Here is a 26,167-nt window from a genome sequence, read left to right as displayed (position 1 = left end):
GTCCTACCAGAACCCAATCAAGCCCCAGGGTCCACAGTCATGGGAACAGGACAAGACTCAACACCAGAAGGTAAGCCAGCACTGTGCTTTCCAAGAAGACAGCTGTTATCTGGGGCAGCTGTTTAAATATAAACTGATTAAAATCAAATTAAACTGAACATCTAGTTGCTCAATCACACTATCCACATTTCACATGCTTTGCAGCCACAGTGGCCAGTGTTAGATAAACAACGTTAACGTCTCCATCACCACAGAAAGTTCTGCAGGACAGGGCTGGCCAAGACAGTCACAAGATTGTCAAGGGAACAGCAATGGGCCTATGTCTATCTGTTCATCTGATTTCTCCTCCCGTGTCCCCAGCAGCAAAGGGAACACGTGCCCTTGAAATAACCACTCGTTACTGGTACAGGACCCGTTGCACAGCGGTTACACGAGGCACGGGTCCTTTCCCTGCATTCAGTGTTTACCTGTTTTTATTTTACACTCCACACAAATGGAAAGCCTGGCGGCCCCTGGGGGACACTCACTTGACTGGGATTTCTCCCAAGAATAGACTTTCTAGTAAATTCCTCTCCGTCCTCCAGACACTGGCTAGCCCCACAAGAACCTGGAGCCAGCTCTTGTTGCTTCATTCCACGTGTGTGGTTCCACACAGGATCATTCAGAATGGGACAGACAATGGAGAAGAGGCGCTTCCCTCTCCCGAGTAGGGAGCACCTAGGTCTGGGGAAATAACCTCCTCCCCTGGAGCAGGAGACAGGGGTTCAGTTCCTGAGTCTGGAAAACCCCTGGAGAAGGAAATGGCAACCCACTCCAGTATTCTTGCCTGGGAAATCCCATAGACAGAGAAGCCTGGGGGGTCACAGTCCATGGGGTTGCAAAGAGTCGGACAAGACTGACTAACATTTTCACTTTCTTTCACTTTCCAGGGACAAGGAAAGTCCACACATGTAAACTCGAGAAGTTTCCGAATGAGCACTCAGGGCCGACTTGGGTGTCTGACACACAGCTACTGCTCCAGGTTTTCCACAGAGCAGTTCAGGCTGGACACAGCAATTCCACTTTTTTTTTTTTTTTTTAAACTATGGTTAAAATACACATTACCCACAGTTTACTGTCTTGGCCATTTTTCACAGCACAGTTCAGTGGCACAAGTACATTCACAATGTTGTACAAACATTACCACCACCATCAACACCATCTACAGAACATTTTTATCACCCTAAACTGAAACTCTGAACCCATATTAAACACTAACTCCCCAGCCCCCACCTCCCAGCCCCTGGCAACCACATTCTTCTTGTCTCCATAAATCTGACCGCTCTCAGTACATAATGTAAGTAGAATCACATAGTATTTGTCCTTTTGTAACTGGCTTTGTGTTACTTAGCATAATGTCCCTGTAGGAGAGGAAAAAACTTTTCTTCTACCCTTTTATGGGGCTTTCCTGGTGGTTCAGATGGTAAAGAATCTGCCTGCAATGCTGGAGACTCAGGTTCAATCTGTGGGTCGGGAAGATCCCCTGGAGAAGGGAATGGCAACCCACTCCAGTATTCTTGCCTGGAAAATCCCATGGACAGAGGAACTTGGCGGGCTACAGTCTATGGGGTTGCAAAGAGTCAGACATGACTGAGGGACTAACACTTTCTACCCTCTTATGTGTGTTCCTGGGGCCTGTGAATCAAACTGACAAAAGATAGATTAACAGGAGAAAAAGACATACAAATTTTATTGATGTTAATATTTGTATGTGCCCAGGAGGCCTCATGGGAAAGAAGTGAAAACTCAAAGCAGCAGTTAGACTCAGAGCCTTAGGTACCATTTTAACAAAAGGTGATCAATTGCGGAGAAGGCACCAGACAGAGAAAAGAGGGTTCAGGCTTCAAGAAGCAATAAATCATGGGGATTTGGGTAGGAAAGGAACAGGTGATGTGGGCCGTCTTAGGTTTGTTTAGGCAGACTCCTGCCGGTGCTGTTCTCTGCCTCCGGTGATAAGGTTCCCTCCTCTCATCCCTGTACAGGTGATGCTTTGGGGCATCAATGGGGATTTCAGAAAGGTCTTGTCTTGGGCTTCCCTGGTGGTCCAGTGGTTGGGAGTCCACATGCCAATGCAGGGGACATGGGTTCAGTCCCTGGTCCAGGAGGATTCCACATGCCACGAGGCAACTCGGCTCATGGCCGCAACTCCTGAACCGGCACATCCCAGAGCCCGTGCTGCACAGCAAGAGAAGCCGCCTCACTGAGAAGCCCACTCACCACAACTAGAGCCCCTGCATGCAGCAACGAAGACCCAGCGCAGTCATAAATAATTTTTTTTTTTTAAAGAAAGGTCTTGTCTCGGTGGTTTCTCAACAGCTTTCAGCTCAGAATAATCAGTATGCCAAAGTGGTAGGTTTTGAGGTGGTCTGTCCTGATCCCCTTCACCTGAGGCTCACCCGTGTGGTGGCATGGGTCACAATTTCCTTTTTACAGAGTAATTCCCTTTTACAAAGTTGGGCCCGGTTTTCCAACAGAGAAATGGCCAAGACAGTGGACTGATGTTCTAGAACCCGCCTCTGACAAATGGATTTTTTTGTTTGTTTGTTTGCTGTCCTGCCAATCAGTGAATAATTAAGTGAGTTTTTTTATTGAATTAGCAGTTTGCCAAAAGTAAATACTATGGAGGTTGTAGAGTTTGAAGCTGGAAGGGATTTCAGAACTGTGTGAAGGAAAAGGGGTTCTGCACAAGCAGAAGAAGTACTTCCCATCCAAGTCCACCGTGTCCACGGATGATCCAAAAGTCAGCCATTTGAAACCGTGTGTATGGACAAGACGAGCTAAGGAAGTGATTCTGATCCCTGTGTCCCATCTAATGCTGATCGTCCACATTGGGAAAAGCACCCTCCACCCTGCCACATGAGATTGAGTGAAGAAACCAGAGAGCCTTCTTACAGGGTAAAGCACATCACCTATAGATCAGGAGTAACATATACACACCACTCTGTCTAAAGTAGATAACTAATAAGGACCTACAGTAGAGCACAGCACTCTACTCAATACTCTGCAATGGTCTATATGGGAAAAGAATCTAAAAAAGAGTGGATATATGTTCATGCATAACTGATTCACTTTGTGTACAGCAGAAACTAAAGCAAAATTGTAAATCAACTATACTCCAATACAAATTTTTAATCACAATTCTCATCTTTTTCTGCTACACAACACATTTCTAATTAGATCCCAAGAATGCTCAAACTACCGCACAATTGCACTCATCTCACATGCTAGAAAGTAATGCTCAAAATTCTCCAAGCCAGGCTTCAGCAATACGTGAACTGTGAACTTCCACATGTTCAAGCTGGTTTTAGAAAAGGCAGAGGAACCAGAGATCAAATTGCCAACATCCGCTGGATCATCGGAAAAGCAAGAGAGTTCCAGAAAAACATCTATTTCTGCTTTATTGACTATGCCAAAGCCTTTGACTGTGCGGATCACAAGAAACTGTGAAAAATTCTGAAAGAGATGGGAATACCAGACCACCTGACCTGCCTCTTGAGAAATTTGTATGCAGGTCAGGAAGCAACAGTTAGAACTGGACATGGAACAACAGACTGGTTCCAAATAGGAAAAGGAGTATGTCAAGGCTGTATATTGTCACCCTGCTTATTTAACTTCTATGCAGAGTACATCATGAGAAATGCTGGGCTGGAAGAAGCACAAGCTGGAATCAAGATTGTCGGGAGAAATATCAATAACCTCAGATATGCAGATGTACCACCCTTATAGCAGAAAGTGAAGAGGAACTAAAAAGCCTCTTGATGAAAGTGAAAGAGGAGAGTGAAAAAGTTGGCTTAAAGCTCAACATTCAGAAAACAAAGATCATGGCATCTGGTCCCATCACTTCATGGGAAATAGATGGGGAAATGGTGGAAACAGTGTCATACTTTATTTTCTTGGGCTCCAAAATCACTGCAGATGATGACTGCAGCCATGAAATTAAAAGACGCTTACTCCTTGGAAGGAAAGTTATGACCAACCTAGATAGCATATTCAAAAGCAGAGACATTACTTTGCCAAAAAAGATCCGTCTAGTCAAGGCTATGATTTTTCCAGTGGTCATGTATGGATGTGAGATTTGGACTGTGAAGAAAGCTGAGCACCAAAGAATTGATGCTTTTGAAGTGTGGTGTTGGAGAAGACTCTTGAGAGTCCCTTGGACTGCAAGGAGATCCAACCAGTCCATTCTAAAGGAGATCAGTCCTAGGCATTCATTGGAAGGACTAATGCTAAAGCCGAAACTCCAATACTTTGGCCACCTCATGTGAAGAGTTGACTCATTGGAAAAGACTCTGATGCTGGGAGGGATTGAGGCCAGGAGGAGAAGGGGACGACAGAGGATGAGATGGTTGGATGGCATCATCGACTCGATGGACATGGGTTTGGGTGAACTCCGGGAGTTGGTGATGGACAGGGAGGCCTGGCGTGCTGCAGTGCATGGGGTCGCAAAGAGTCGGACACGACTGAGCAACTGAACTGAACTGATGGAGAAATTAATAACATGAAAGAAAAGAAATGCTAAATATTTTACTTGACTCCTTAGGTGGATCCATCTAAGCTTTAAAAGTCAAAAGGCTTGGGCAAATATATTTCTGAAAATGTACCTAATGGATCTCGAAGTCAGATTGGTGAGCCCTGATTAAAACCGGATTACAGGGCTTCCCTAGTGGTCTAGTCGTTAAGAGCTCGCCTCCCAATGCAGAGGAACACGGGTTCGATCCCTGGTCTGGGAAGATTCCACATGTTTCAGAGCAACTAAGCCTGTGTGTCACAACTACTGAGTCCTTGCACTTAGAGCCTATGCTGCACAACAAGAGAAGCCACTGCAGTGAGACGTCCAAGCAACACAGCTCAAGACTAGCCTCTGCTCTCTGCAACCAGAGCAAGCCCACGCACAGCAATGAAGACTCAGCACGGCCACCAAAAAGATAATTAAAAAAACAATAAATCAAATTACAATATAGCTTGGTACATTTCTTAAATCGCAGCTCTTAGACCAAAGCAATGTGTTGAAAATGAAAATGTACATATAGGAGATTGTCTCTTTCCCAAAACAAAGGAGATATTTGCTGTTGTTCAGTTGCTCAGTTGTCTCTGACTCTTTGCAACCCCATGGACTGCAGCACGCCAGGCTTCCCCATCCTTCACCATCTCCCAGAGCTTGTTCAAACTCATGTCCATTGAGTCAGTGATGCCATCCAACCACCTCATCCTCTGTCATCCCCTTCTTCTCTTGCCATCAATCTTTCAGAGCATCAGGGTCTTTTCTAATGAATTGGCTCTACGCATCAGGTGGCCAAAGTATTGGAGCTTCAGATTTAGCATCAGTCCTTCCAATGAATATTCAGGACTGATTTCCTTTAGGATGGACTGGTTGGATCTCCTTGCAGTCCCAGAGACTCTCAAGAGTCTTCTCTAACACCACAGTTAGAAAGAATCAATTCTTCAGTGCTCAGCCTTCTTTATTGTCCAACTCTCATATCCTATTGGAAAAACCATAGCTTTGACTATATGAACCTTTGTCAGCAAAATAATGTCTCTGCTTTTTAATACGCCATCTATGTTTGTCATAGCTTTTCTTCCAAGGAGCAAGCGTCTTTTAATTTCATGGCTTTAAGTCACTATCTGCAGTGATTTTGGAGCCCAAGAAAATAAAGTCTGTTACTGTTTCCATTGTTTCCCCTTCTGTTTGCCATGAAGTGATGGGACTGGATGCCATGATCTTTGTTTTTTGAATGTTGAGTTGGCCAGCTTTTTCATTCTCCTCTTTCACCTTCATCAAGAGGCTCTTTAGTTCTTCTTTGTTTTCTGCCATAAGAGTGGTGTCATCTGCATGTGCTAAGTGGCTTCAGTTGTGTCCAACTCTTTGTGTCCCCATGGACTGTAGCCTGCCAAGCTCCTCTGTCCATGGGATTCTACAGGCAAGAATACTGAAGCAGGTTGCCATTCCCTTCTCCAGGGGATCTTCCCGACCCAGGGATTGAACCCAGGTCTCTTCCATCTCCTGCATTAGCAGGTGGGTTCTTTACCACTACACCCAGGAAGCCCATCATCTGCATATCTGAGATTACTGATATTGATAATTGCTGGAGAAACCACAATTGTAAGCTGTTTCTTTTCCTGTTTCCTCTTGAAGTATTTTCCTTGGGTACTTATGATGGCAAGTTAGATTTCAAACCCCAAAATCCTCTTTGTTTTATGGTCTGATCATACAGCAAATAAGTAAATGCTTTCCACAACTGATCACCCTTCTTAACCCTGAGGACAGAACAAGTTCCTAAGACAAAGTCGACTGGAGAAATGTCCAGTGACTCAACCATGAGGCTGTCCCAACTCAGCTGCAATCGACAGTGAAGTGTCATTTTCAGATTTACTATAAGAGTGGGGGTGCTTTCCCTCGGAGCAGACTCTCATTGCTAAAAATGACATCATTTCCAAGTGCAGGGCGCGCCCAGCAGCATGAAATACAGCTTATACGTGTGTTCCAAGGAGTCCACATTCTTAGCTTTAACTTCTTCACTTGGGGAAATACACGACGGAACACCAGTCCACAGCTGGGTAATAGCCAGCAAGTGTGGGGGGCCCCCAAGGCCCAAGCGCAGCCCCAGCTTTCTGGAGGCTGAATAATCCAACATTAACAAAGGCCCACAATACCCTAAAGAAATTCTTTGGGGAAGGGCCAAGGCTGCAGCAGGCTGCTTTTCCCACTACAGTCTATATGATTCCACTTCTCAAAGCCACACCCCGTCCCCTGATTCCTGGAGTCAGGACCAGAGAGTGGCGGCCTCCACCCCATCCCTCCCCGCGCGCACAGCCCCCAGGTTCCCACGGTGTGGACACAAGAACAGCTGCAGCCTCAGCCTTTGGCGTGACGCTCAGCCCAAGGGCGATTTTCTGTGGTTCAGAAATCCAGATCTTTCTTCTCAGAGCCGCTGAATAACTCTTTTGATTATTTCCTCTTTTTTTTTTTAAAAAAAAGAAGAAGCATGATTTCCTCAAATTCTCCTGCAGAAGTCACAATAATTTTGAAAGTTTTTCTTCCATGTCCTTTGTCTTGTTTGGCAACCTCCCTCCCTCAGCTCTGGTCACTCCGTGCTTTCTTTTCTCTCAGCTTCCACGTCTGCCAGCTGCCCTCCCCCCTGCAGCTGCCCACCAGGTGTTCTCGGTACATTCAGATCAATCAACCATGGGTTGAAAGGATTCATGGAAGGGCTTCTCTGGTGGCTCAGTGGTAAAGAATCTGCCTGCCAATGCAGGAGACGTGGATTCGATCCCTGCTCTGGGACGATCCCACGTGCCTTGGAGCAACAACTACTGAGCCTGTGCTCTAGAGCCTGAGAGCCAAAACTACGGAGTCCACGCGCTGCAGCTAGGGAAGCCCTAGAGCCTGTGCTCCACAAGAGAAGCCACCGCAGTGAGAAGCCCATGCACCACAGCTGGAGAGCAGCCCCGCTTGCCACGACTAGAGAAAAGCCCGCACAGTAACAAAGACCCAGCACAGCCAAAAATAAATAAATACATTAAAAAAAAAAAAGAAAGTATTCATGGAAGAGAAAATTTCAGAAAGTTTCAAAAAAGCAAAACGAATTTGTCACACACCCAGCTACTATAAGTACTTACATAGCATTTATGCTGTATTATGAGTTATCCAGACACAATTAAAAGTATACAGGAGGATATGTGTAGGTTCTATGCAAGTATTACACCATTTTACATAAAGGACTTGACCATCCATGGATTTTGGTTTCACGGGATGTCCCAGAACTAATCCCCTGTGGAGCCCAAAGGACCACTGTATTGCTTTTCCATTCAAAGGGGAACTGGCTACGATACCCCATCTGTAGTCAATGTTGGGCCTTTGGATGAAGACCATGGATGGTGGTCAGCTCTTAAAGATGCCTCACCTGGAACTTGGTGGAAATCACTTAGAAGCTCAGAAAATCCTAAGACAGTAGGAGTTTCTCCACAGATATAAAACCATGTTCTTTCTTTGGGGGTAATTCATTCTCAGTTTAAAAAAATAATCTGGGAATTGAAAACATGGCTTGTGTTTCTTTTCTAATTTATGACCACACTGTGGGGGAGAAGGACCAAGTGTTACAACCTAGTTTAATATTTCTCACATTGTCCAGGTAACGCCAGTGCTACCTTATGATTTTCAAATCCACACGTAAGACAAACAAGGTCAAGACATTGACAGCCAACTGCCCTCTGCTTATAAGGAGCAGAACTCTGCTTTGGAAGATGGTGCCACAGCCAGCCCGCCTCCAGCCTGAAGGTGTAGACAAGTAGAGGGCCAGGGGTAGGGAAAGAAGAATTGTGCTTATTTGCTTTTAAATAGAAAAGGGTGATGGAGGCCATGGAGGAGAAGAAAGTGAGGAGGAATTTTACTCCAAGGAGACTCAGAGTGGCCAGTGGATTTTTAAGGTTGGAAGCATCTGCCATGTCTGCCAAGCTGCTTGTGTTGCTGCAGTCTTCACTGAATCCTCCTGCTCAGGCTGGCTTGTGGACCTTGATTTTTTTCTTAAGGAATTAAAAAAAAAATTAACTTATTTTTGGCTGCACTGGGTCTTAGTTACTTTGCACAGGCTTTCTCTAGTTGCAGCGAGCAGCGGCTACTCTCCAGTTGTGGAGCGCGGGCTTCTCACTGCAGTGACTTCCCTTGTTGAGGAGCACAGGCTCTGGAGCACAGGCTCAGCAGTTGTGGCGCACGGGCTTGATGGCTCTGCAGCATGTGGAATCTTCCCGGACCAGGGATTGAACCCATCTCTTCTGTGCTGGCAGACGGATTCTTATTCACTGCGCCACCAGAGAAGTCCTTTCTGAAGGAATTTGAGGGTGTGATGTTTTTCTGAGAAAACCAGCCCAGAACCCAAGTATGCAGGCGCTGTAGGACGATAGGGTGTAACAACCTGGAGAAACGCTTCAGGGCATCACGGTTCTTGTAAATTGAGCGGGGAGGGAGACAAATATACAGACTGAAGTGGTGAAGAGGGGCTGCCGCTTGCTGTCCATCGCTTTAAAAATCATTTAAGAAAAATAACCTAGATTGCATTATTTTGTTTTGTTTAAATAAAACAACTAAGATCTATGGTCTGAGTAGTAATTCTCATCCTCATGATAACCCAGGCACTAGGCTGGCCCACCACTCAAGACGTCACTGCAATTTACTTTATCACAAATAAAATACATCAGCACACTATTTTCAAAGAATTTCTGTCACAAGAATAATCTTTAAAATAATTCCCTATATTTTCAGTATTTAACTTTCTCAAAACGCACTCTTATCTCTGATTACTGTATCCTCCCAATTACACGAAAGCATTCCTTAGAGCTGTGTACATGAACCCTGGGCCATCCCGGTGGCTCAGTGATAAAGAACCCACCTGCAACACAGGACACGCAGGTTCGATTCCTAAGTTGGGAAGATTCCCTGGAGAAGGGAATACCAACCCACTCCACTATTCTTGCCTGGAGAATTCCATGGACAGAGGAGCCTGGCAGGCTACAGTCCATAAGAGTAAGACACGAATGAGTGACTAATCGACAACATGAAGCCTCCCCAAATCAAAACTCCATCATACTTCACACAGAGAGGCAACGTAGGCTTACACCTTGGTCAAAAGCTTTTAAAGCTCACGCTGAGATGACCAGCTCTGGAATCTAAACGACAACACACATTGTTACTTTGGTTGATTTAATGGGAATCTATCCTATCACAACCCTTCATTTTAGCTGCAAGCCACTGCATTTTCACTCATCTGTAACAATCATTTCAAAGTCTGTGCATGCCACGATTTCCATTTTAAAAACACAAGCCATGGCCAGTTGTTCAAACTTATGGTCTCTGTGCCTGAAACATGAAAACCAAACTCAGCACATATGAGTCCTCACAATGGGAGGGAAACAAGCTAAAAACTTTCTCTCCCTGAGAATGAAGCCTAATGCAAACCATGTGCTTTGGATGACTGTCATGAACCAGAGCAGGTTCATCAACTGTAAGAGACGCTCTGCTCTGCAGGGGAAGCTGATAACGGTGGAAGCTGGGTATATGTGGGCGGCGGGGGAACATGAGCAATCTCCTTACTGTCCCTTCAGTTTTGCTGTAAACCTTAGACTGCTCCAAAAATATGTAGTCTTAATAAAAGAAATAAATAAAACAATTCACATGCTTTCTCTTTCATCCATTCATTCAGCAAACATCCTCTGGGTGCCCACCAGGACCACACGATGGTTCTCCCTGAGTATCTACTATGGGACCATCATACTTACCGGGAGCCTACAGACGTCTATGACCCAGAGCAACAGGCACTGTTCTAGGGCATCTCAGCAGAGACCAGTCATATCAGACAAGACGTATACAATTATTTTATTGTATTTACCATAAGGTAAAAATTTGTAGTAAGACTAACCCTCTGGGCTGCTTCTATAATAATAGACCCAACTGCCCACATGAAAGATTAGAGTTGATTCCTGATCAAAGGTGATGAATAATGAGGTAATGAGATCAGCCCTGGGATTTCTTTGCAAGGAATGATGCTAAAGCTGAAACTCCAGTACTTTGGCCACCTCATGAGAAGAGTTGACTCATTGGAAAAGACTCTGATGCTGGGAAGGATTGTGGGCAGGAGGAGAAAGGGATGACAGAGGATGAGATGGCTGGATGGCATCACTGACTCGAGGGACGTGAATCTGAGTGAACTCCGGGAGTTGGTGATGGACAGGGAGGCCTGGCATGCTGCAATTCATGGGGTCGCAAAGAGTTGGACATGACTGAGCGACTGAACTGAACTGATCCTTCTGTGAATAATGGCAATTCTGCCACAACCTCTAAAAGACAGTGCATAAAAAAATTCACCTTCTCTCACAAGATCAAAGCTATGGTTTTTCCAGTAGTCATGTACGGATGTGAGAGCTGGACCATATAGAAGGCTGAGTGCTGAAGAATTGGTACTTTTGAACTGTGGTGTTGGAGAAGACTCTGGAGAGTCCCTTGAACTGCAAGGAGAGCAAACCAGTCAATCCTAAAGTACATCAACCCTGAATGTTCATTGGGAGGACTGATACTGAAGCTCCAATACTTTGGCCACCTCATGTGAAGAGCCAACTCACTGGAAAAGACCCTGATGCTGGTAAAGATTGAAGGCAAAAGAAGGGGGTGACAGAGGATGAGATGGTTGGATGGCATCATTGACTCAATGTACATGAGTTTGCGCAAACTCCGGAAGATAGTGAAGGAAAGAGAAGACTGGTATGCTGTAGTCCATAGGGTTGTAAAGAGTTGGACAAAACTGAGTGACTAAACAACAACACAAGTTATGGTCCTTTTTTGTTGTTGTTAAATTAATTCATTTTTAATTGGATGATAGTTGCTTCACAATATTGTTGTTGGTTTCTGCCATATATCAACATGAATCAGCCATAGGTGTATGTATGTCTCCTCCCTCTTGAAACTCCCTCCCACTCCATCCCACCACTCTATGTAAAATTAGATAGCCGATGGAAATTTGCCGTATGACGCACGGAGCTCAAATCTGGTGCTCTGGTACAGTCCTTTTTATCCCCACCATTGACAACGGACTAACATGCTCAGAGACTGCTCTTCACCCCAAATCACGGAGAAGAGGCCTCCTGGCCATTTCATCTCGGTCACTGCTCACCCCTCCACAGCCAGACCCACTTCTCCTACCACACTTGCTTCAGCTCTACCAGGGAACCCGGCCAGGCTCCCAGCAGAGCCCCTCCCACTGTTCCCCACCCATCCTCTCCTTTCTCCAACCCATTTTGCACAAATTGCCAGATTAACATCTGGAGCTCTGCTGGTGTCCTTGACCTAAAATTCTCCATGGTGCCTCTTTGCCTAAATGATAGGACCCACACTCCCAACCCTGGGTTACAGCTTGAATTCTCTGTCACCCCAAAAATATGTCAGTGTTTGAATCCTAGGACCTTGGAATGTGACTTTATTTGGAGGTAGGGGGCTTCCCAAGTGGCACTAGTGGTAAAGAACCCTCCTGCCAACGCAGGAGACCGTAAGAGATGCGGGTTTGATCCCTGGTCAGGAAGGTCCCCTGGAGGAGGGCATGGCAACCCACTCCAGCATTCTTGCCTGGAGAGCCCCATGGACAGAGGAGCCTGGCGGGCTATAGTCCCCAGGGCCACAACAGAGCTGGACATGATTGAAGCCATTTACTATGCATTCAGGGGCTTACAGAGGTGGGCAAGTTAACACGAGGGCGTCAGGATGACTGATATTCTCATACACAGGGTGCATCGGGACAGACACCCACGGATTCGATGACCATCTACATGCCAAGGGGCCAGGCCCAGAACAGACCTACCCTGCGCCCCACGGCTTACTCCTCCCTTCTCTCCTCCTCTCGGCCCCTGCTAACGTCCTCTCTGGGCTGTGCTGGTGTTCTCTCACGTCTGCATCTATCTTTCAGCTGGAACCTTCCTTCAAAGCCCTGCTAGAACGTCACCACCTGCAAACAAGCTCGCGGATTCCTCCCGGATGGAAACAATTTCCTCCGCCGCTGAACATCCTCCGCTGTCTGTGCTTCTCTTATTGCAGCCCTCATGCCTACCTTTTGCTTCATAAACACTTCTGTTTATGTCTCACGTCACCTACTGGCCGTGAACTTCTGGAGAGCTAGAGAGAAGTCGGGTTCCTTGCTGTGTCCCCATGGGGCCTAGACCTGGGCCAGACGGAGGCCAGGCACAAAATATTTGTTTAATGAAACCAAGGAACTAAGAGTCTTCAAATAATAAGTCTACTTAACCCTACTGGGAGAAGGCAATGGCAACCCACTCCAGTGTTCTTGCCTGGAGAATCCCAGGGATGGGGGAGCCTGGTGGGCTGCCGTCTATGGGGTCACACAGAGTCGGACACGACTGAAGCGACTTAGCAGCAGCAGCAACCCTACTGAGCTTCGTGCCAGTTCGAAACGGTGTATGCTAATTAGGCAGCCTCAATCCAACATCTCCCCGGGGCGAAACGGGCCCTGTGTTTCTTTACCCCATTACGGTTTCATCCAGTGTTCGACATCTGTTACGTATTTACTGTCTCATTTGGTCTTCGGGAAAATCAGAGTAGTACCCTTACTATCAGTATAAGTGAGCTTCCACACTGTATTTTACCATGAGTCCTCAGCTTCCAAACAACCAGACACAGATGGTGGAGGACACACGCAAAGGAATACTACTCGACAGTAAAAAGTAATCGACCAGGGACCCAGAGCACAACACAGACGTGCCTTAAAACTACCAAGCTGAATGAAAAAACCTAATGCGTGAGTACAGAGCATATGACTCTTGACATAAATCTCTAGAGAACACAAACCCATCAGCAGTTGCCTGGGGAGGGAGTGTGGAGCAGGGTGGGAGGGGAACTGGAGGGAAGGATTATAAGGGGTGTGAGGTCACTCTTGGGGCTGATGGAGGCGTTCAATATCCTAACTGTGATGTTGGTTTCACAGGTATATATACATATTAAATCATACAACTTTAAATATGTACAGTTTATGTAAATTACACCTCAGTAGAGCTGTTTGTGTGCTTTGCATGTAGCATACATATATAATATATACATATATTTTATATACTATTTACACTTTATATATAATATATATTTATGCACTTGAGTATTTTAAAATCTCATCAGCATTTCGAAGCAAATTGCCAGTCTTGACTGTCCAATTACAAATCTCAGTTAAGAAAAAGCCAAAATCAGCATTATTAAGTCTTTTTCAGAGTTTCAAAATGAGGATTTAACTAAAATTTTCTTGTTTTTACTGTATCAGATTACTTTTCAAACACACAACCAATTGCTTTATTTCTACTGGGAACTCAGCCCTAATATCTATTTTTGTACTTTTGAAAGCTGTTGTCATTCAGTCGCTAAGTCATGTCTCTTTGCGAACCTCATGGACTGCAGCACACCAGGCTCCTCTGTCCTCCACCATCTCCCAGAGTTTGCTCAAATTCATGTCCACTGAGTCAATGATGCTATCTAAACACCTCATTCTCTGCTGCCCTCTTCTCCTTTAACCCTCAATCTTTCCCAGCATCAGGGTCTTTTCCAGTGAGTCAGTTCTTTGCATCAGGTGGCATGGAAAACAAAATTTTTCAAAACAGAATTTTCTTTTTTATCTTCAAATTGCCATTTTGTGTAAAATAACACAAAATGTCAAAGATGTAAATGAGCGTTTAAAAAATATGACAAGGAGTGACTCCTCATTGGGACTGTTCTTTCCCAGAGTGGACTCTGCCAAGGAGGGCTCAGCGGGCGCCTTGCAATTTGGTTCTGGACATGAGCCGTGAATGGTGTTTCTGCCTTCCCTCCCTTCTGCTCCGCCAGTGAGCAAGGAATCTGTGTTTCATCTCACTAGTTGTTTTTTTGCCATGATGCAACCGAACGACTCCCAGATACCTTGAGAGTGGCCAGAAGATGATGCAATGTGTGGGGATGGGAACGGGCTTATGGTTTATCACAATGGAGCCAGGCCCTGACCCTGGGCTGTGGTCCTGGAACACTGCTGCTCCAGCAGATGACAGCTGGGCCATCTCCGGGGTGGGCCACCTGGTGTACACGTCAGGCCTGAGCACCATCAGGACAGCAGCTTCTGGAATGTTCAACACATCCAGAGGGGCTTGTGATGCCTCCCTCCCTGCCCAAGGCCCTCATTCCCCTCACTCCCCCGCCATACCCCCCGCCCCCCCAGTGTCAGAGCTCTTAGGGCTGAAACTGCCTGGAGCCAGGGAACCACTTTACTGGTGAAAAGATCCCTCTCGAAGGGCTGGATTGTGAAACCTGCCCCACCCTGGGCTCTGTTGCAATCTCCACCACAGCTTTCGGGCTCCACTTTCAAGATATGTGGAAAAGCTTCAGTTAGCAGAAAACAAGTGGCATTTTCACCACCACGGTTTAGGGAGAAAAAAATCTAGGCCCCCCCAAAAAAAAAAAAAAAATCTAGGCCCTTATATCACGATCCTTTAATAGCATCCGTGCTGGGCAGATGCAGGCGAACAGCTGGAAGCAGGAGGGAATTCTCTGGCACCTCATAATAAGCTGCGAGCAAAGATAACCTAATGAGGCCCACACAGACAATCACAAAAGTGGGAGAAGATGGGAGAAGTCAGGGAAAAGTTGAGACATCTCACAGCCAATTCCCTTTCATCAAAATGATCAGCTTGAGAAGACTTCATCTAAATACGCATCTCAAATTTCTTTTAACTAAATCCTCAGGAAAGCATACTGTCCTGAAAGGTTGATGCTGCAAAGAATAATTTTTAGGCGTATTCCATAATCTTCTAATATTTTTTTAGGTGGGGGTGGGTAGAAAAGAGCAGCTGGATCTTGACACACCCATAGAAGTTTGCTTCTCCAGCATTTTCGAACCAGGAATTTGGTTAGTTGGAAACCTCCCTACTTTTTTTTCAGCACCCATCACCACTTTAAAACAGGAAGGAAGGAAGGAAGAAAACTTGTTGGTGAGCTTCGTTTTAATAACTTCATTATTTTTCCTCCCACGTGACCTGCCAGCACATTGAAAACCACTCTGTCCCTCTCCAGATCCTCCCAGGAAAATCATTCATCAGCAGACTCACGCTCGTGTCATTTTATCAAGTGGGTCATTGTTATTTTTAAGTCCAGAAAACTGCTTCATCAAGCGCGGAAGCAGTTAATTCTGGGCAGTGAAACAGTCCTGTAGCCAACAATAAATCAGAACATTTGGGTGACAGTCTGGAAGTCATCTGAACACTGGCAGTCTGTCAGTTTTTGGTTTTAGAAAACAGTATGTAAAACAGCAGCTCACTGTCACGCACGGCACCTGCCTCGTTATTCACTCAGTAAACACGAGTAATATCTTAATATTCCCAACATGAAGAAGAGGATTTTTTTTTCTCAGAGCATTAAAACAGCGTGTTCTTGGCTGGATGAAACACGACTGGAGCTCAGCAAAGGCAACCTGGGGCTGACTCCTCTCGATGGACCCGCCGCGGGCACCCAAACACCTGCAGAGCTAGGAACCAACCTCCACAGCAACCAGAGCACTTATTTTTTAAAACTTTTGGCCACACCACGTGGGATCTTAGTTCCCTGACCAGGGATCAAACTCGTACCCCCGGATTCCCAGGGAAGCCCCAAAGCGCCTATTTTAAATCGACCGTAATCTCTCCTGTGCTTTTTCCCAAAAAAACTCCATGACTGCTCTGCTTCCAAAGCAACCTCTGGGTTTCACTTCACGTTTACAAATTGATTTAAACTGTCTCATTTTCTTAATTGTCATCTTAGGTCACTGTATGTCTTTATTTCATTCTTTAGCACCTCAGCCTTTCTCTAACTTGTTAGGGAATTCAGAGCCTTTAAAGAGAAGACCACCCGAGAGGCAACAACTCCAAACAGGGAGAACAAGCTCTGTCTGTTAGACATTGCTGGTGACTGTACCTCACAGCCGTCACCTCCCCTGTAGTGCTGAGGAAGTGCGTCTCAGAGAGGTTGAGTGACGAGCCTGAAGTCACACAGCTTGGCGGTGGTAGAGCAGAGGCCAGAAGTTGCATTTCTATCTCTTCCGGAAGCGCTGGCCACACCTAGCCAGCCTTGAGGGACTACGTGAGGGGCCCGCTGACCTGTCCCCACCCCACCCTGCCATGTCTCCCCTTTTCTGACTTCATCAGAATTCTAATTCATTGACCAAGTGTTGGTGGAATCACAGATCCGTGGAGGAAGACTAATTAACGGGAATTAAATGAGGCTTCACAAAAAGCCAACTGTTTTCCTTAAAGCCACAACCTCTGTGTGTATTCTATTCATTTTCCTCCAAGATAAGAAAGGTGGAAAGTGTAGCCCATAAGTACAAAGTTCTTCTTCCAAGACCCCAGTCTCTTCCCTGCTTAATCTCCTGGCTGAGCTTGTGATGGGAATAAAATAAAATTATGAATGTGAAAATGTTTTGGGAACACCAACTGCTGCTGCTGCTAAGTCGCTTCAGTCGTGTCTGACTCTGTGCAACCCCATAGATGGCAGCCCAGCAGGCTCCCCAGTCCCTGGGACTCTCCAGACAAGAACACTGGAGTGGGTTGCCATTTCCTTCTCCAGTGCATGAAAGTGAAAAGTCAAAGTGAAGTCGCTTAGTTGTGTCCGACTCTTCAAGACCCCATGGACTGCAGCCTACCAGGCTCCTCCACCCATGGGATTTTCCAGGCAAGAGTACTGGAGTGGGGTGCCATTGCCTTCTCCTGGGAACACCAAAGGGCTCTACAAACATAGCATCGTATCTACTAGGAACGAAGGAAAAGAGTGAGGCAGTTTGAAAGGAAGGTCTGAGGCACCCGGGGAAGCACCAGAGGCTGCTGAGGATGGGGCCGGAAGAGGGGGACGCAGCAGGGACCAAGCACAGCTCTGGGTGCCTCTGTGCACGTGCTCCTGGGTTTGGACTTGGGGTCCCTCGTGATAACAAGGTCCCTCCTCGTACCAAGGAGCAGGGCTCATCACAGCCAATGGACCTCAAGACAGTAGTTAAAGCTGAATGAAGGGACTTCCCAGCTGGCCCAGGAGATAAGAATCTGCCTTGCAATGCAATGGACATGGGTTCGATCCCTGGCCCAGTGTCCCACATGCCGAGGGGCAACTAAGCCCGTGCACCACAGCAACTGAGCCCAAGCTCCAGGATCTGTGCTCCGGAAAAAGAGAAGCCACCGCAATGAGAAGCTCTCGCACCGCAACTAGAGAAAGCCCACGTGCAGCAACAAAGACTCAGCACAGCCAAAAATCAAGAAATCTTGGGGGAAAAAAAAAAACCCAGAAAGAAGAAACATTCCCCCAGAGCAATCTACACAAAAGGCACAGTTTGAATTGAAAGCAATTTCGTTCCTGGAGATGTGAGAAACGTAGAATTGGCTCTAGAAGACGTAAGCCCTCATTTTTTTCCCTCCAGTCTCAAGCGCTTTTTTTTTTTTTTTCTTTTTAAGCTTTTCCTGGCTGAGACTGCTCCCTAATAGAAAACTTTTCTTCCAAATGAATGACCATCTGCTCCCTCTAGAATCTAAGGATTAGAGGAGTTCTGGAAACTCAGCACCAACACTCACACCTGGGGGAAATTCGAAAATTCTGCATCTGTTTTATCACAGCAGTGCAGGCTCCTAGAGTTGGCCCCGCCCAGCTCCCTGTCCTGACCGCTGAGTGTTTTTCTTTTTTAAAAAAGAGCTAATAGGAAAAATTTCACCAAAATTCTATACACCCAAGGAGCGGGTAGGCCTGGGCTGGGCAGATGCTGATAAACCCAGTCAGTTTGCAGTGTCAGACAGCAGTGAATAGAGGGGAAAAACCCTGCCTTACGTTTGAGGTCCTCCCTGTCCTCACCAGCAAGGCGCCTCCTCTGCACATGGGACACCCCCAAACGCCTCAAATACTAACAGCACTCAGCTTAGCCCAGCTGAGTGGGAGGTGAAGGAACTCTCTAGAATTGCTGCCATGAGGCATGAATGATGCATGAAAGGAACAATGCCCAGTCCAGCCAGGAGAAGAAAGACAGTGCTGTTTTCCATCAGCAGTGCACACAAGCATGGCCAACCCGTGTTGAGGGGGGCGCTCTGCGAGAGCTCAGATCCTCACTATCCCCTCCCATCACACTGGGGCTGCCAGGGTCATAGCATCACACATGGAGGCACACTCACGCACGCACACCACACACACCCTTGGGGCGCTCATCACTGAGTGTGGGTTTAGACAGCAAGGGGCTGTGTGGGATGGGAAGAGCCTAAGGCTTAGAAATAACAGAGCTGGACTTGTTCCCAGGCTCCACTACTTCCTGACTACATGCCCTCCTGTAAAAGGGGGATAATGCCCAGGGATTGCAGTACAGACGGAAGATAATGAACATAAAAGGACTCATCCCCTTACAAGAATGCTCTCCAAGAAGAGCGTCTCGTGAAATCAGCCCTGGACACTGCATCAAGTCTGCCAAGGCTGTCAACCTGCCCGGTTCCCACCCTGCAGAAAGAATTCCAAGTCTCCCACATTCCTATGTCTCCCAAAACAAGTCCCTCAAACCAGTCCAGGACAAGACAGACTCTCTCCGCTGGGACCATCCTAAGTGCGGGGGTGTGTGCAACAGTGACCATCTACCAAACAGGCTGAACTGCTAAAGGCTTTTACAATGAATCAGAGAACTCTGCAATACGATGAAATTTTAGAAGATTTATGTCTTTCTTAACGTGAACGTGTAAAGCTGAACAATGATCTCAGAGTGGGGAACGGTCCTCAGACCCATCTTCAGAATTCAGAGTAAATGATCAATCGCCACCGCCCAGCTTTTATGCTGCTTTAGAGTTCACAGCAGCTGCCCTTCCCTCCTCACTGGATAATCAGCACCAGATAACTTCTCTCCTCCCCGGGTCAGATCAGCCACCCTCAGGAATTAGCTAAGGGAAGACAGAGCAGTGTCTGTGGACATGGTCCTGTGCCTTGGAGACCCGGACCCCTCCTCACACTGAGGGCACCAGAGACACAGACCCACAGAGAGAGAGAGAGCCCTGATTTCAAATTCCTAGTGACAGAGAAGTCTTCATAGTAATTAACCATCCTCCGTACACAAGAATGGTATCACCACCTCACAAGTATTAGGACATGAGCTTCGAATGGTTTTTCTGGAAGCACGCTTTAAACTCCATCCCCAGTGACAAGTCTCAGGGTGGTGGCTGAGCCCAGGGGGACAGGGGTGGTTTTCCACAAGTCTCAAGCTCCACCAGGCTGGCCTCCCTAATTAGCATCTTTTCAACAACCAGCCTAACAAACCAAACAAAGGAAGCAAACTGGCCAGTGTTTTCATAAAATAAGAGCCAAACTGCACAGCACGGTAGACAGTGTGAAAAATGATGGAGTCCACGGCATCCTTGCAAATGATGCCCAGGAAACAGAGTAAAGCACACAGGCATGAACACACATGCACAAGCTCGTACGAGGACCAACGATGCTCACTCACTTTTACGTGGGAATTGCCTTCCGTGAAAGAACGTGGAAATCCTTTTAGTAGCTGAGTACTCTACAAGTACTAAAGTGGTGTTTTTTGTTGTTGTTGTTTTGCTTTTGTTTATAGTCACTAAGCTGTGTCTGACTCTTTTGCGACCCCATAGACTGCAGCCCACCAGGCTCTTCTGTCCATGGAATTTTCCAGGCAAGAATACTGGAGTGGGTTGCCATTTCCTTCTCCAGGGCATCTTCCCAGTCCAGGGATTGAACCCGCATCTCCTGCATTGGTAGGCAGGTTCTTAACCACTGAGCCAACCAGGGAAGCCACTAAAGACACTCTCACTCTCTCATGTTACAGGGACAGAGGCCTGTCCACAAAGGCCAGGTCTCCTGGCAGCACTGCCACTACCCTGTCATGTGACCACAGGAAAGTCAGGGACTTCTTGCCTCAAGTCTTCACTGATAAAAATGGGGACAACGGTATTCATTTTGAAGGACCGTCACAGGCATTAAACTAATGTATGGACTAAACAGCCCTGACACGGTGCCTGACACACAAGGTTCTCTACAGCATCAGGAAAGCGCTTACTCACAACGCCCATGTATCATACAAAACCCTCTCCACTTCCAGTTTCACACGAACGACGCCCAAATTCACAATCTGGAACCAAAGTCTCTGTACGTGCAAACGGAGCATCGGCTAAACCTGGAAGCCCACGCGTGCCAAGTCCCCAGACCCCAAGGCAGGTGAGCGTCCAGCTCGGAAGTTCTCCTACTGCAGGACTTACTTCCCCCCTGAACCCTGGTCTCCCTCTGATTTCCCTCAGTCTCAGGGCAAATTCAGTCTCTCCCTTCAGCTTTTTCACTTCTGTCCTAAAACCTGCTAAGTCTTCCAAGTAGCTCTTCATCTGCTTTAAAGTGTGAAAGTGTACAGTAGCTTAGTCATGTCCGACTTTTTGTGAAGACTCCATGGACTGTAGCCCGCCAGGCTCCTCTGTCCACGGGGATTCTCCAGGCAAGAATACTGGAGCGTGGGTAGCCATGCTCTCCTCCAGGGGATCTTCCCAACCCAGGGAGTGAACCTTGGTCTCCCGCATTGCGAGCAGATTATTTACTGTCTGAGCCACCAGGCTTCACCTGCTTGGCTACTACCAATTCCCTTTTCCCACAAAAACCCTTGAAACACATTAGACTCTTGGGTAAAGGGGTTTCCACAGGACCACACCCTGCATCTCACACAAGTTACAAGGCCTAGCCCCCGGCCTGCAACTATCTCCTGCATTAGCAGAAGGCCTATCCCCCTCCTCCTGCTGCCCCAGACCCCTGGCCTTTCTGGACCCCTCCACCTCCTGGGCTTCTCCTCCCCAGCTCTCTAAGATGGCACCTCCTCTTCCAAGGCCTTGGCTTTGCTCTCTCTCCTCCTCCCTCCATTCTCTCCACCGCCCCTAACAGCTCAGCTCTGCTCCGATTCTGTCAATTCCGCATGGCTCCTACCTGCTTCTCCCACGATGCTCGACAGTCACCAGTGGCTAAACCGCACTCCCCACTCGAGCCTGTCATGGGCCTCCAGGCCTGCCTGTCCCACGCCACCCAGAAAGCCCCCTCTCCATAACTCCAGGCTGAGTTTCCCAAGAACCTTCACTTTCATGGGTCTCAGGTCCTAAGGATCAAATCATGAAGAACTGACAACACCTGTGAATTGCGAGCAGCAAGTCGGGCTCCTGGGCTCATCAGAAACACCTGCAAAATGCTGTGTTCTGCGCCCTGTGCAACCAGAGACACAGGCATTAGGAGAACACTGTGCTCCTCTGATGGGCTACCCAACTCAGTGTGACAGCCAGCAATTCAATGTCAAACCGATGCTCTGCATACTGCAGTGGGGAGTCTAAGTTTTTTTTGTTTTGATGGGGGTCGTGGTGTTTTTGCTTTTAATAGGACTTATCCTTTCCCTGGTTCGATCCCTGGGTGGGGAAAATCCCCTGGAGGAGGGCATGGCGACCCACTCCAGTATTCTTGCCTGGAGAAAGCCATGGACAGAGGAGTCTGGAGGGCTACAAACAACCCATGGGGTGGCACAGAGTCGGACATGACCGAAGTGACCTAGCACGCAGGCATCCCTTCCTTGTCTCAGTCCTCACCACAGCCCACCTGGGATGATCCCAACTACAGCCTGAAGCCCACCCTCACCCCTCCATTGCCTTCTGGAATAAGGTTTCCTGCAGCACAAGTTCCAGTCTGTCCCTTTGCTCTGCCAGAGACAGATCCGCCTACTGGCTACTCTTTGCTGTAAAGACAACTGTGCTCTAAGACAAACAACTTATTCTTTGGGGAAAACAATTAATTTCAACCATCCCATGCGTCGGCTACAGCCATTTATTCACATCAGCTCACCCTCTGATATCTGACTTACACAAAAAACACAAAGACTGGCCAGATGACAACTGAATGAGGATGATGTATGTAACAAAATCTGTCCTCTGCTGCTTCGCTTCCTCCTTGCTGTTTTTTTAAGACAGTGAAATCTTTATGAGCAAAAAGATTAAGCCTTCCCCTCATCTTTAAGGACCATCTCTTCCTGACAACCACTTAGCTGAATCCCCCAAATCTAGCCTGAAAAAACAACAACCGCACACTTTCAAGCGGGTTGTTCCTGGGACTTTGGTTTAGAGACACACAACACCTGGAAGAGGTCAGTTTTATGGGGACATTTGGACAAAACGCCTGATTCAGAACACTGGCTAGAACAAACCTCTCAGCTAATCCTACCCTAAGAGTTTTTAGCAGTACACATTTTGGAATCTTCTCCGTGCCCCAGAACACACAATATGGATCTAATTAGGTCCAGCTGCCTTATGTTAGTAATAAAATTGAAAGAAAAAGAGAGGGAGAGAGAATGGGGGTGGGGGGCTTTGTTCGTCCCCTCCTCTGCCTTGCGATCGACCGCAAGGCAGGCGCGTCCCGGACGCTCACTCCAGACTCGAATACCCCGGAGAGCCTGGTACCCCGCTCAGCGCTCAGACTTTTCAGCGGCTGAGTTTCCATCCGCTGGAAGAGATTTTCTGAGCCGCTGGAGCCCAGAGATCCGACCCCACCCCTGCCCCAACCCCGGCCCAGTGCGCCCCGCCCGCCCCTCCGCTCCACGACTTACATGAGCGCAGACGGACAGGGCTTCTGGTTCCAGCCACAGTTGTACTGAGCTTGGATAAAAGTCTCGCTTCCCTCGAGCACCGAGCAGCTCACGTTCTTGTTCACGATGTAGGCGCACCAGTTCCTGGGGTGAAGGAGAGTCGGGGAGAGGGCACGGCATAAACCCGGAGAACAATGAGGCGGGGGAGAGAGGGAACGAGCCTTCACGGCGACCGACCGAGCGAGGGTCGGGGAGCCTGTGGTCCCACGGAGGCGGGAGGCCAACCAGCCGACATATGGAGGGTGCGCGGGTGCACCTTTGGAGAGCAGGCACCTTAATCCGACAAAAGACGGACAGAAGGGCCCTCCTCCCCACGTCCCAGGGGCCCCAGTCATTCCCGGGGAGTTTCCGGATCGCCCTGCCCTGCGGGGCTCTCCCTGCGCCTCACGGTCCGAGACGCAGCACCGCTGGGGGCGCGGGCGAGGTCACCCGGGACGCCCAGCTCCGGCCGTGGAGCGCGCTCCACCGCGGAGGAGGCGCCGCCTCGGCAGCCCGAGGGAGGACCTCGGCTGCGGCTCCTCGCCTTTGGCGAGCAGCGTGGGGTCCTGCGGGAGACCGGGGAAGGGTGGGTGGGAGCCCACGGCTCTCGGCCCTCCTGGGGGCGAAGAGAGGCCACGCACTTACTTGTTCCTGGCGCTGGGCCGTGCGGGGTGCCCAGGCTGCGGGCTGGCGTGGCACAGCCCCGCGCCACCCAGGGCCAGCAGTGCCAGCGCCCAGCGCCAGGGCGCGCGGGGCCGGGGCCGGGGCCATGTCGGCGGCCACATTCTGCGCGCGGCGGGCGCGCTTCGCCGGCCGGATACGGAGCGCGGGTCGGACTAGAGCCGGGAGGCTTCGGGCGGCCGGGGCGCGGCCGGAGAAGGCAGGAGGCTCAGGCGCTGCGCGGCGCCCTTACCCGCGCAGCGCGGCCGCCCCCTCCGGCTTCTCGCTCCCACTTCTCCTTTCCACCCCGTGCGCCCGCGCTTCTCCTCGGTCCCTCAATGACGCACAGGTCCCCCCGGGTGCCGCCCTCTTTATTTCACTTCCCTCTCCGGAACGTGACTCTCCCTCCGCCGCGTCTGTCTCCCGTCCTCTTGCTTCCCGGCAGGGGGTTTGGGGTGAAAGGTCTATAGGGTTTGGGAGCAGGGTCTCTGTTACAGAATTTCCAATTACTCATTCCTTTGGTCTCTTCCCAGAAGCCGGGCGACTCCGCCTCCCACCTTCCAGCGGGCGCGGCCGGCCCCTCGGGAAGGGCCGCCGTCGGCGACCCCGGCGGGACTCACGTCGTGCTCGGTGCCGGCTTCCCAGGGCTAACGAGGGACATCTTTATCAGTCCTTCGTTTGACTCGACTCGGATTTCCTCCTCTGGCAAGACGCGGCTACTCCTCCGCACTTGAACTTCGAAGACTTTAGGGGGAATGAACGCGGATCCTCTTTTTCTTACGCATCCATTAAACAAGTTTCCAAGTCAACGTGCCAGGCAGCCGGGGGTGAGGAAAGAGCCCCACCGCCGCCGAGCAGCTTCCTGAAGGACAGTATCAGACTCTAATGTACTCCACTAATTTCCAAAAGGTAGTCCCAAAAAGCCAAGTAGTCCCACAGCCTCTGCTTCTGAGGTCCCATTCTGAACTTTAAAAAATTATTATTAAAGACATTTACTCCACAATAATCACCTTTTCTTCAAAACAGTTCAGACACTGCTAGACATTGTCTTTCACGTGCTTGCATATTTTCTGCCTATTTTTTTTTTTTTTGCAGTTTCCTGGTTTTTTTTTTTTAAATAAAAGATTATATAATGAACATTTCCATAGGTCTTAAATATTTCTTTACATATACAATTTCAGTTCAGTTCAGTCGCTCAGTCGTGTCCCACTCTTTGCGAGTCCATGAATCGCAGCACGCCAGGCCTTCCTGTCCATCACCAACTCCTGGAATTTACCCAAACTCATGTCCATCGAGTCGGTGATGCCATCCAGCCATCCATCCTCTGTTGTCCCCTTCTCCTCCTGCCCCCAATCCCTCCCAACATCAGAGTCTTTTCCAATGAGTCAACTCTTTGCATGAGGTGCCGAAGTATTCAGCTTCAGCATCAGTCCTTCCAGTGAATACCCAGGACATAGACAGTTTAGTCACTGTATAATATTCCATTTTATTTCTATTTTTGAGTTACACCAATCGCTACCAGGGCTTCCCAGGTGTCTTGGTTGGTAAACAATCCTCCTGCAATGCATGAGAGGCAGGCAGATCCGCTTTGATCCCCGGGTCAGGAAGGTCTCCTGGAGGAGGGCATGGCAATCCACTCCAGTACTCTTGCCTGGAGAATCTCATGGACAGAGGAGCCTGGCAGGCTACAGTCCATGGGGTCAAAAAAGAGTTGGACATGACTGAGTAACTGAGCATGCACGCTTGCTCGAAATCTCTACAAATTTCTTTTGGAAGGAAGCAACTTCGCAGAAGAATTGGCCATGAACTGTGATGGGAATCATAAAACTTTGTTCCTTACGGTAACTCAGTGAAGCCAGGGGGTCCATTTTATTTCTGATATGTTTTGATGGTATTATTGGGCCTTTTGATTTGCAAATAGGAGAAAGAAAACTCCCTAAGTAGAAGCTTTACAAGAGCCAAGCAGAAAAATATACCATGTAAGGACAGTCTGTCCCTGAACTCTGTAAATGGAAGATCATGCAAATAACGAACTGTTATCATCCGAGGCTTCAAAAGAGCCACCCCGAGGGGAAAATAACAGAATGGGATGAAAGGCTGCCTTGCGTAACTCAATCTCTAATTTCTTTGGGGCTTCTCTCTTTCCCATTTTTGTCCATAAAGTGTCACAGGGATGAAGCACCACACAGAAATAAAAGAGAGGGACAGAAGAGGGGGGAAAATGGAGGAAACACACAATTTGTATATGTCTACATCTGACAGCTATCAAACCACAACTTCTCTTCAATACCCGTAATTCTTAAGCTTGGCAATGAGTCAGACCGATCATCACA

The 26,167-nt window shown here is 48.1% G+C and overlaps 1 protein-coding gene across 2 annotated transcripts in view; it reads right to left on the bottom strand.

The window, feature by feature from the left end:
* The window catches only part of EMILIN2 (elastin microfibril interfacer 2), a 60,056-nt gene extending 35,151 nt beyond the window's left edge, over positions 1–24,905 (bottom strand). The window contains exons 1-2 of one of the 2 annotated variants that reach the window (XM_027526066.1): positions 23,820–24,905; positions 23,157–23,279 (exon numbers count right to left, since the gene is read on the bottom strand). In XM_027526066.1, coding sequence (XP_027381867.1) covers positions 23,157–23,279; positions 23,820–23,959 — 263 coding nt within the window. In that variant the 5' untranslated portion in view covers positions 23,960–24,905. The remainder of the gene's footprint in view (positions 1–23,156; positions 23,280–23,819) is intronic. The other variant, XM_027526065.1, reaches the window with a different exon arrangement.
* Between the last annotated feature and the right edge of the window lie 1,262 nt (positions 24,906–26,167).

This window comes from Bos indicus x Bos taurus, chromosome 24, assembly GCF_003369695.1.
Source record: "Bos indicus x Bos taurus breed Angus x Brahman F1 hybrid chromosome 24, Bos_hybrid_MaternalHap_v2.0, whole genome shotgun sequence".
Classification (NCBI taxonomy): domain Eukaryota; kingdom Metazoa; phylum Chordata; class Mammalia; order Artiodactyla; family Bovidae; genus Bos; species Bos indicus x Bos taurus.
The sequence above is the reverse complement of the archived record's forward strand: the minus strand, read 5'-3'. Positions and strand labels throughout refer to the sequence as shown.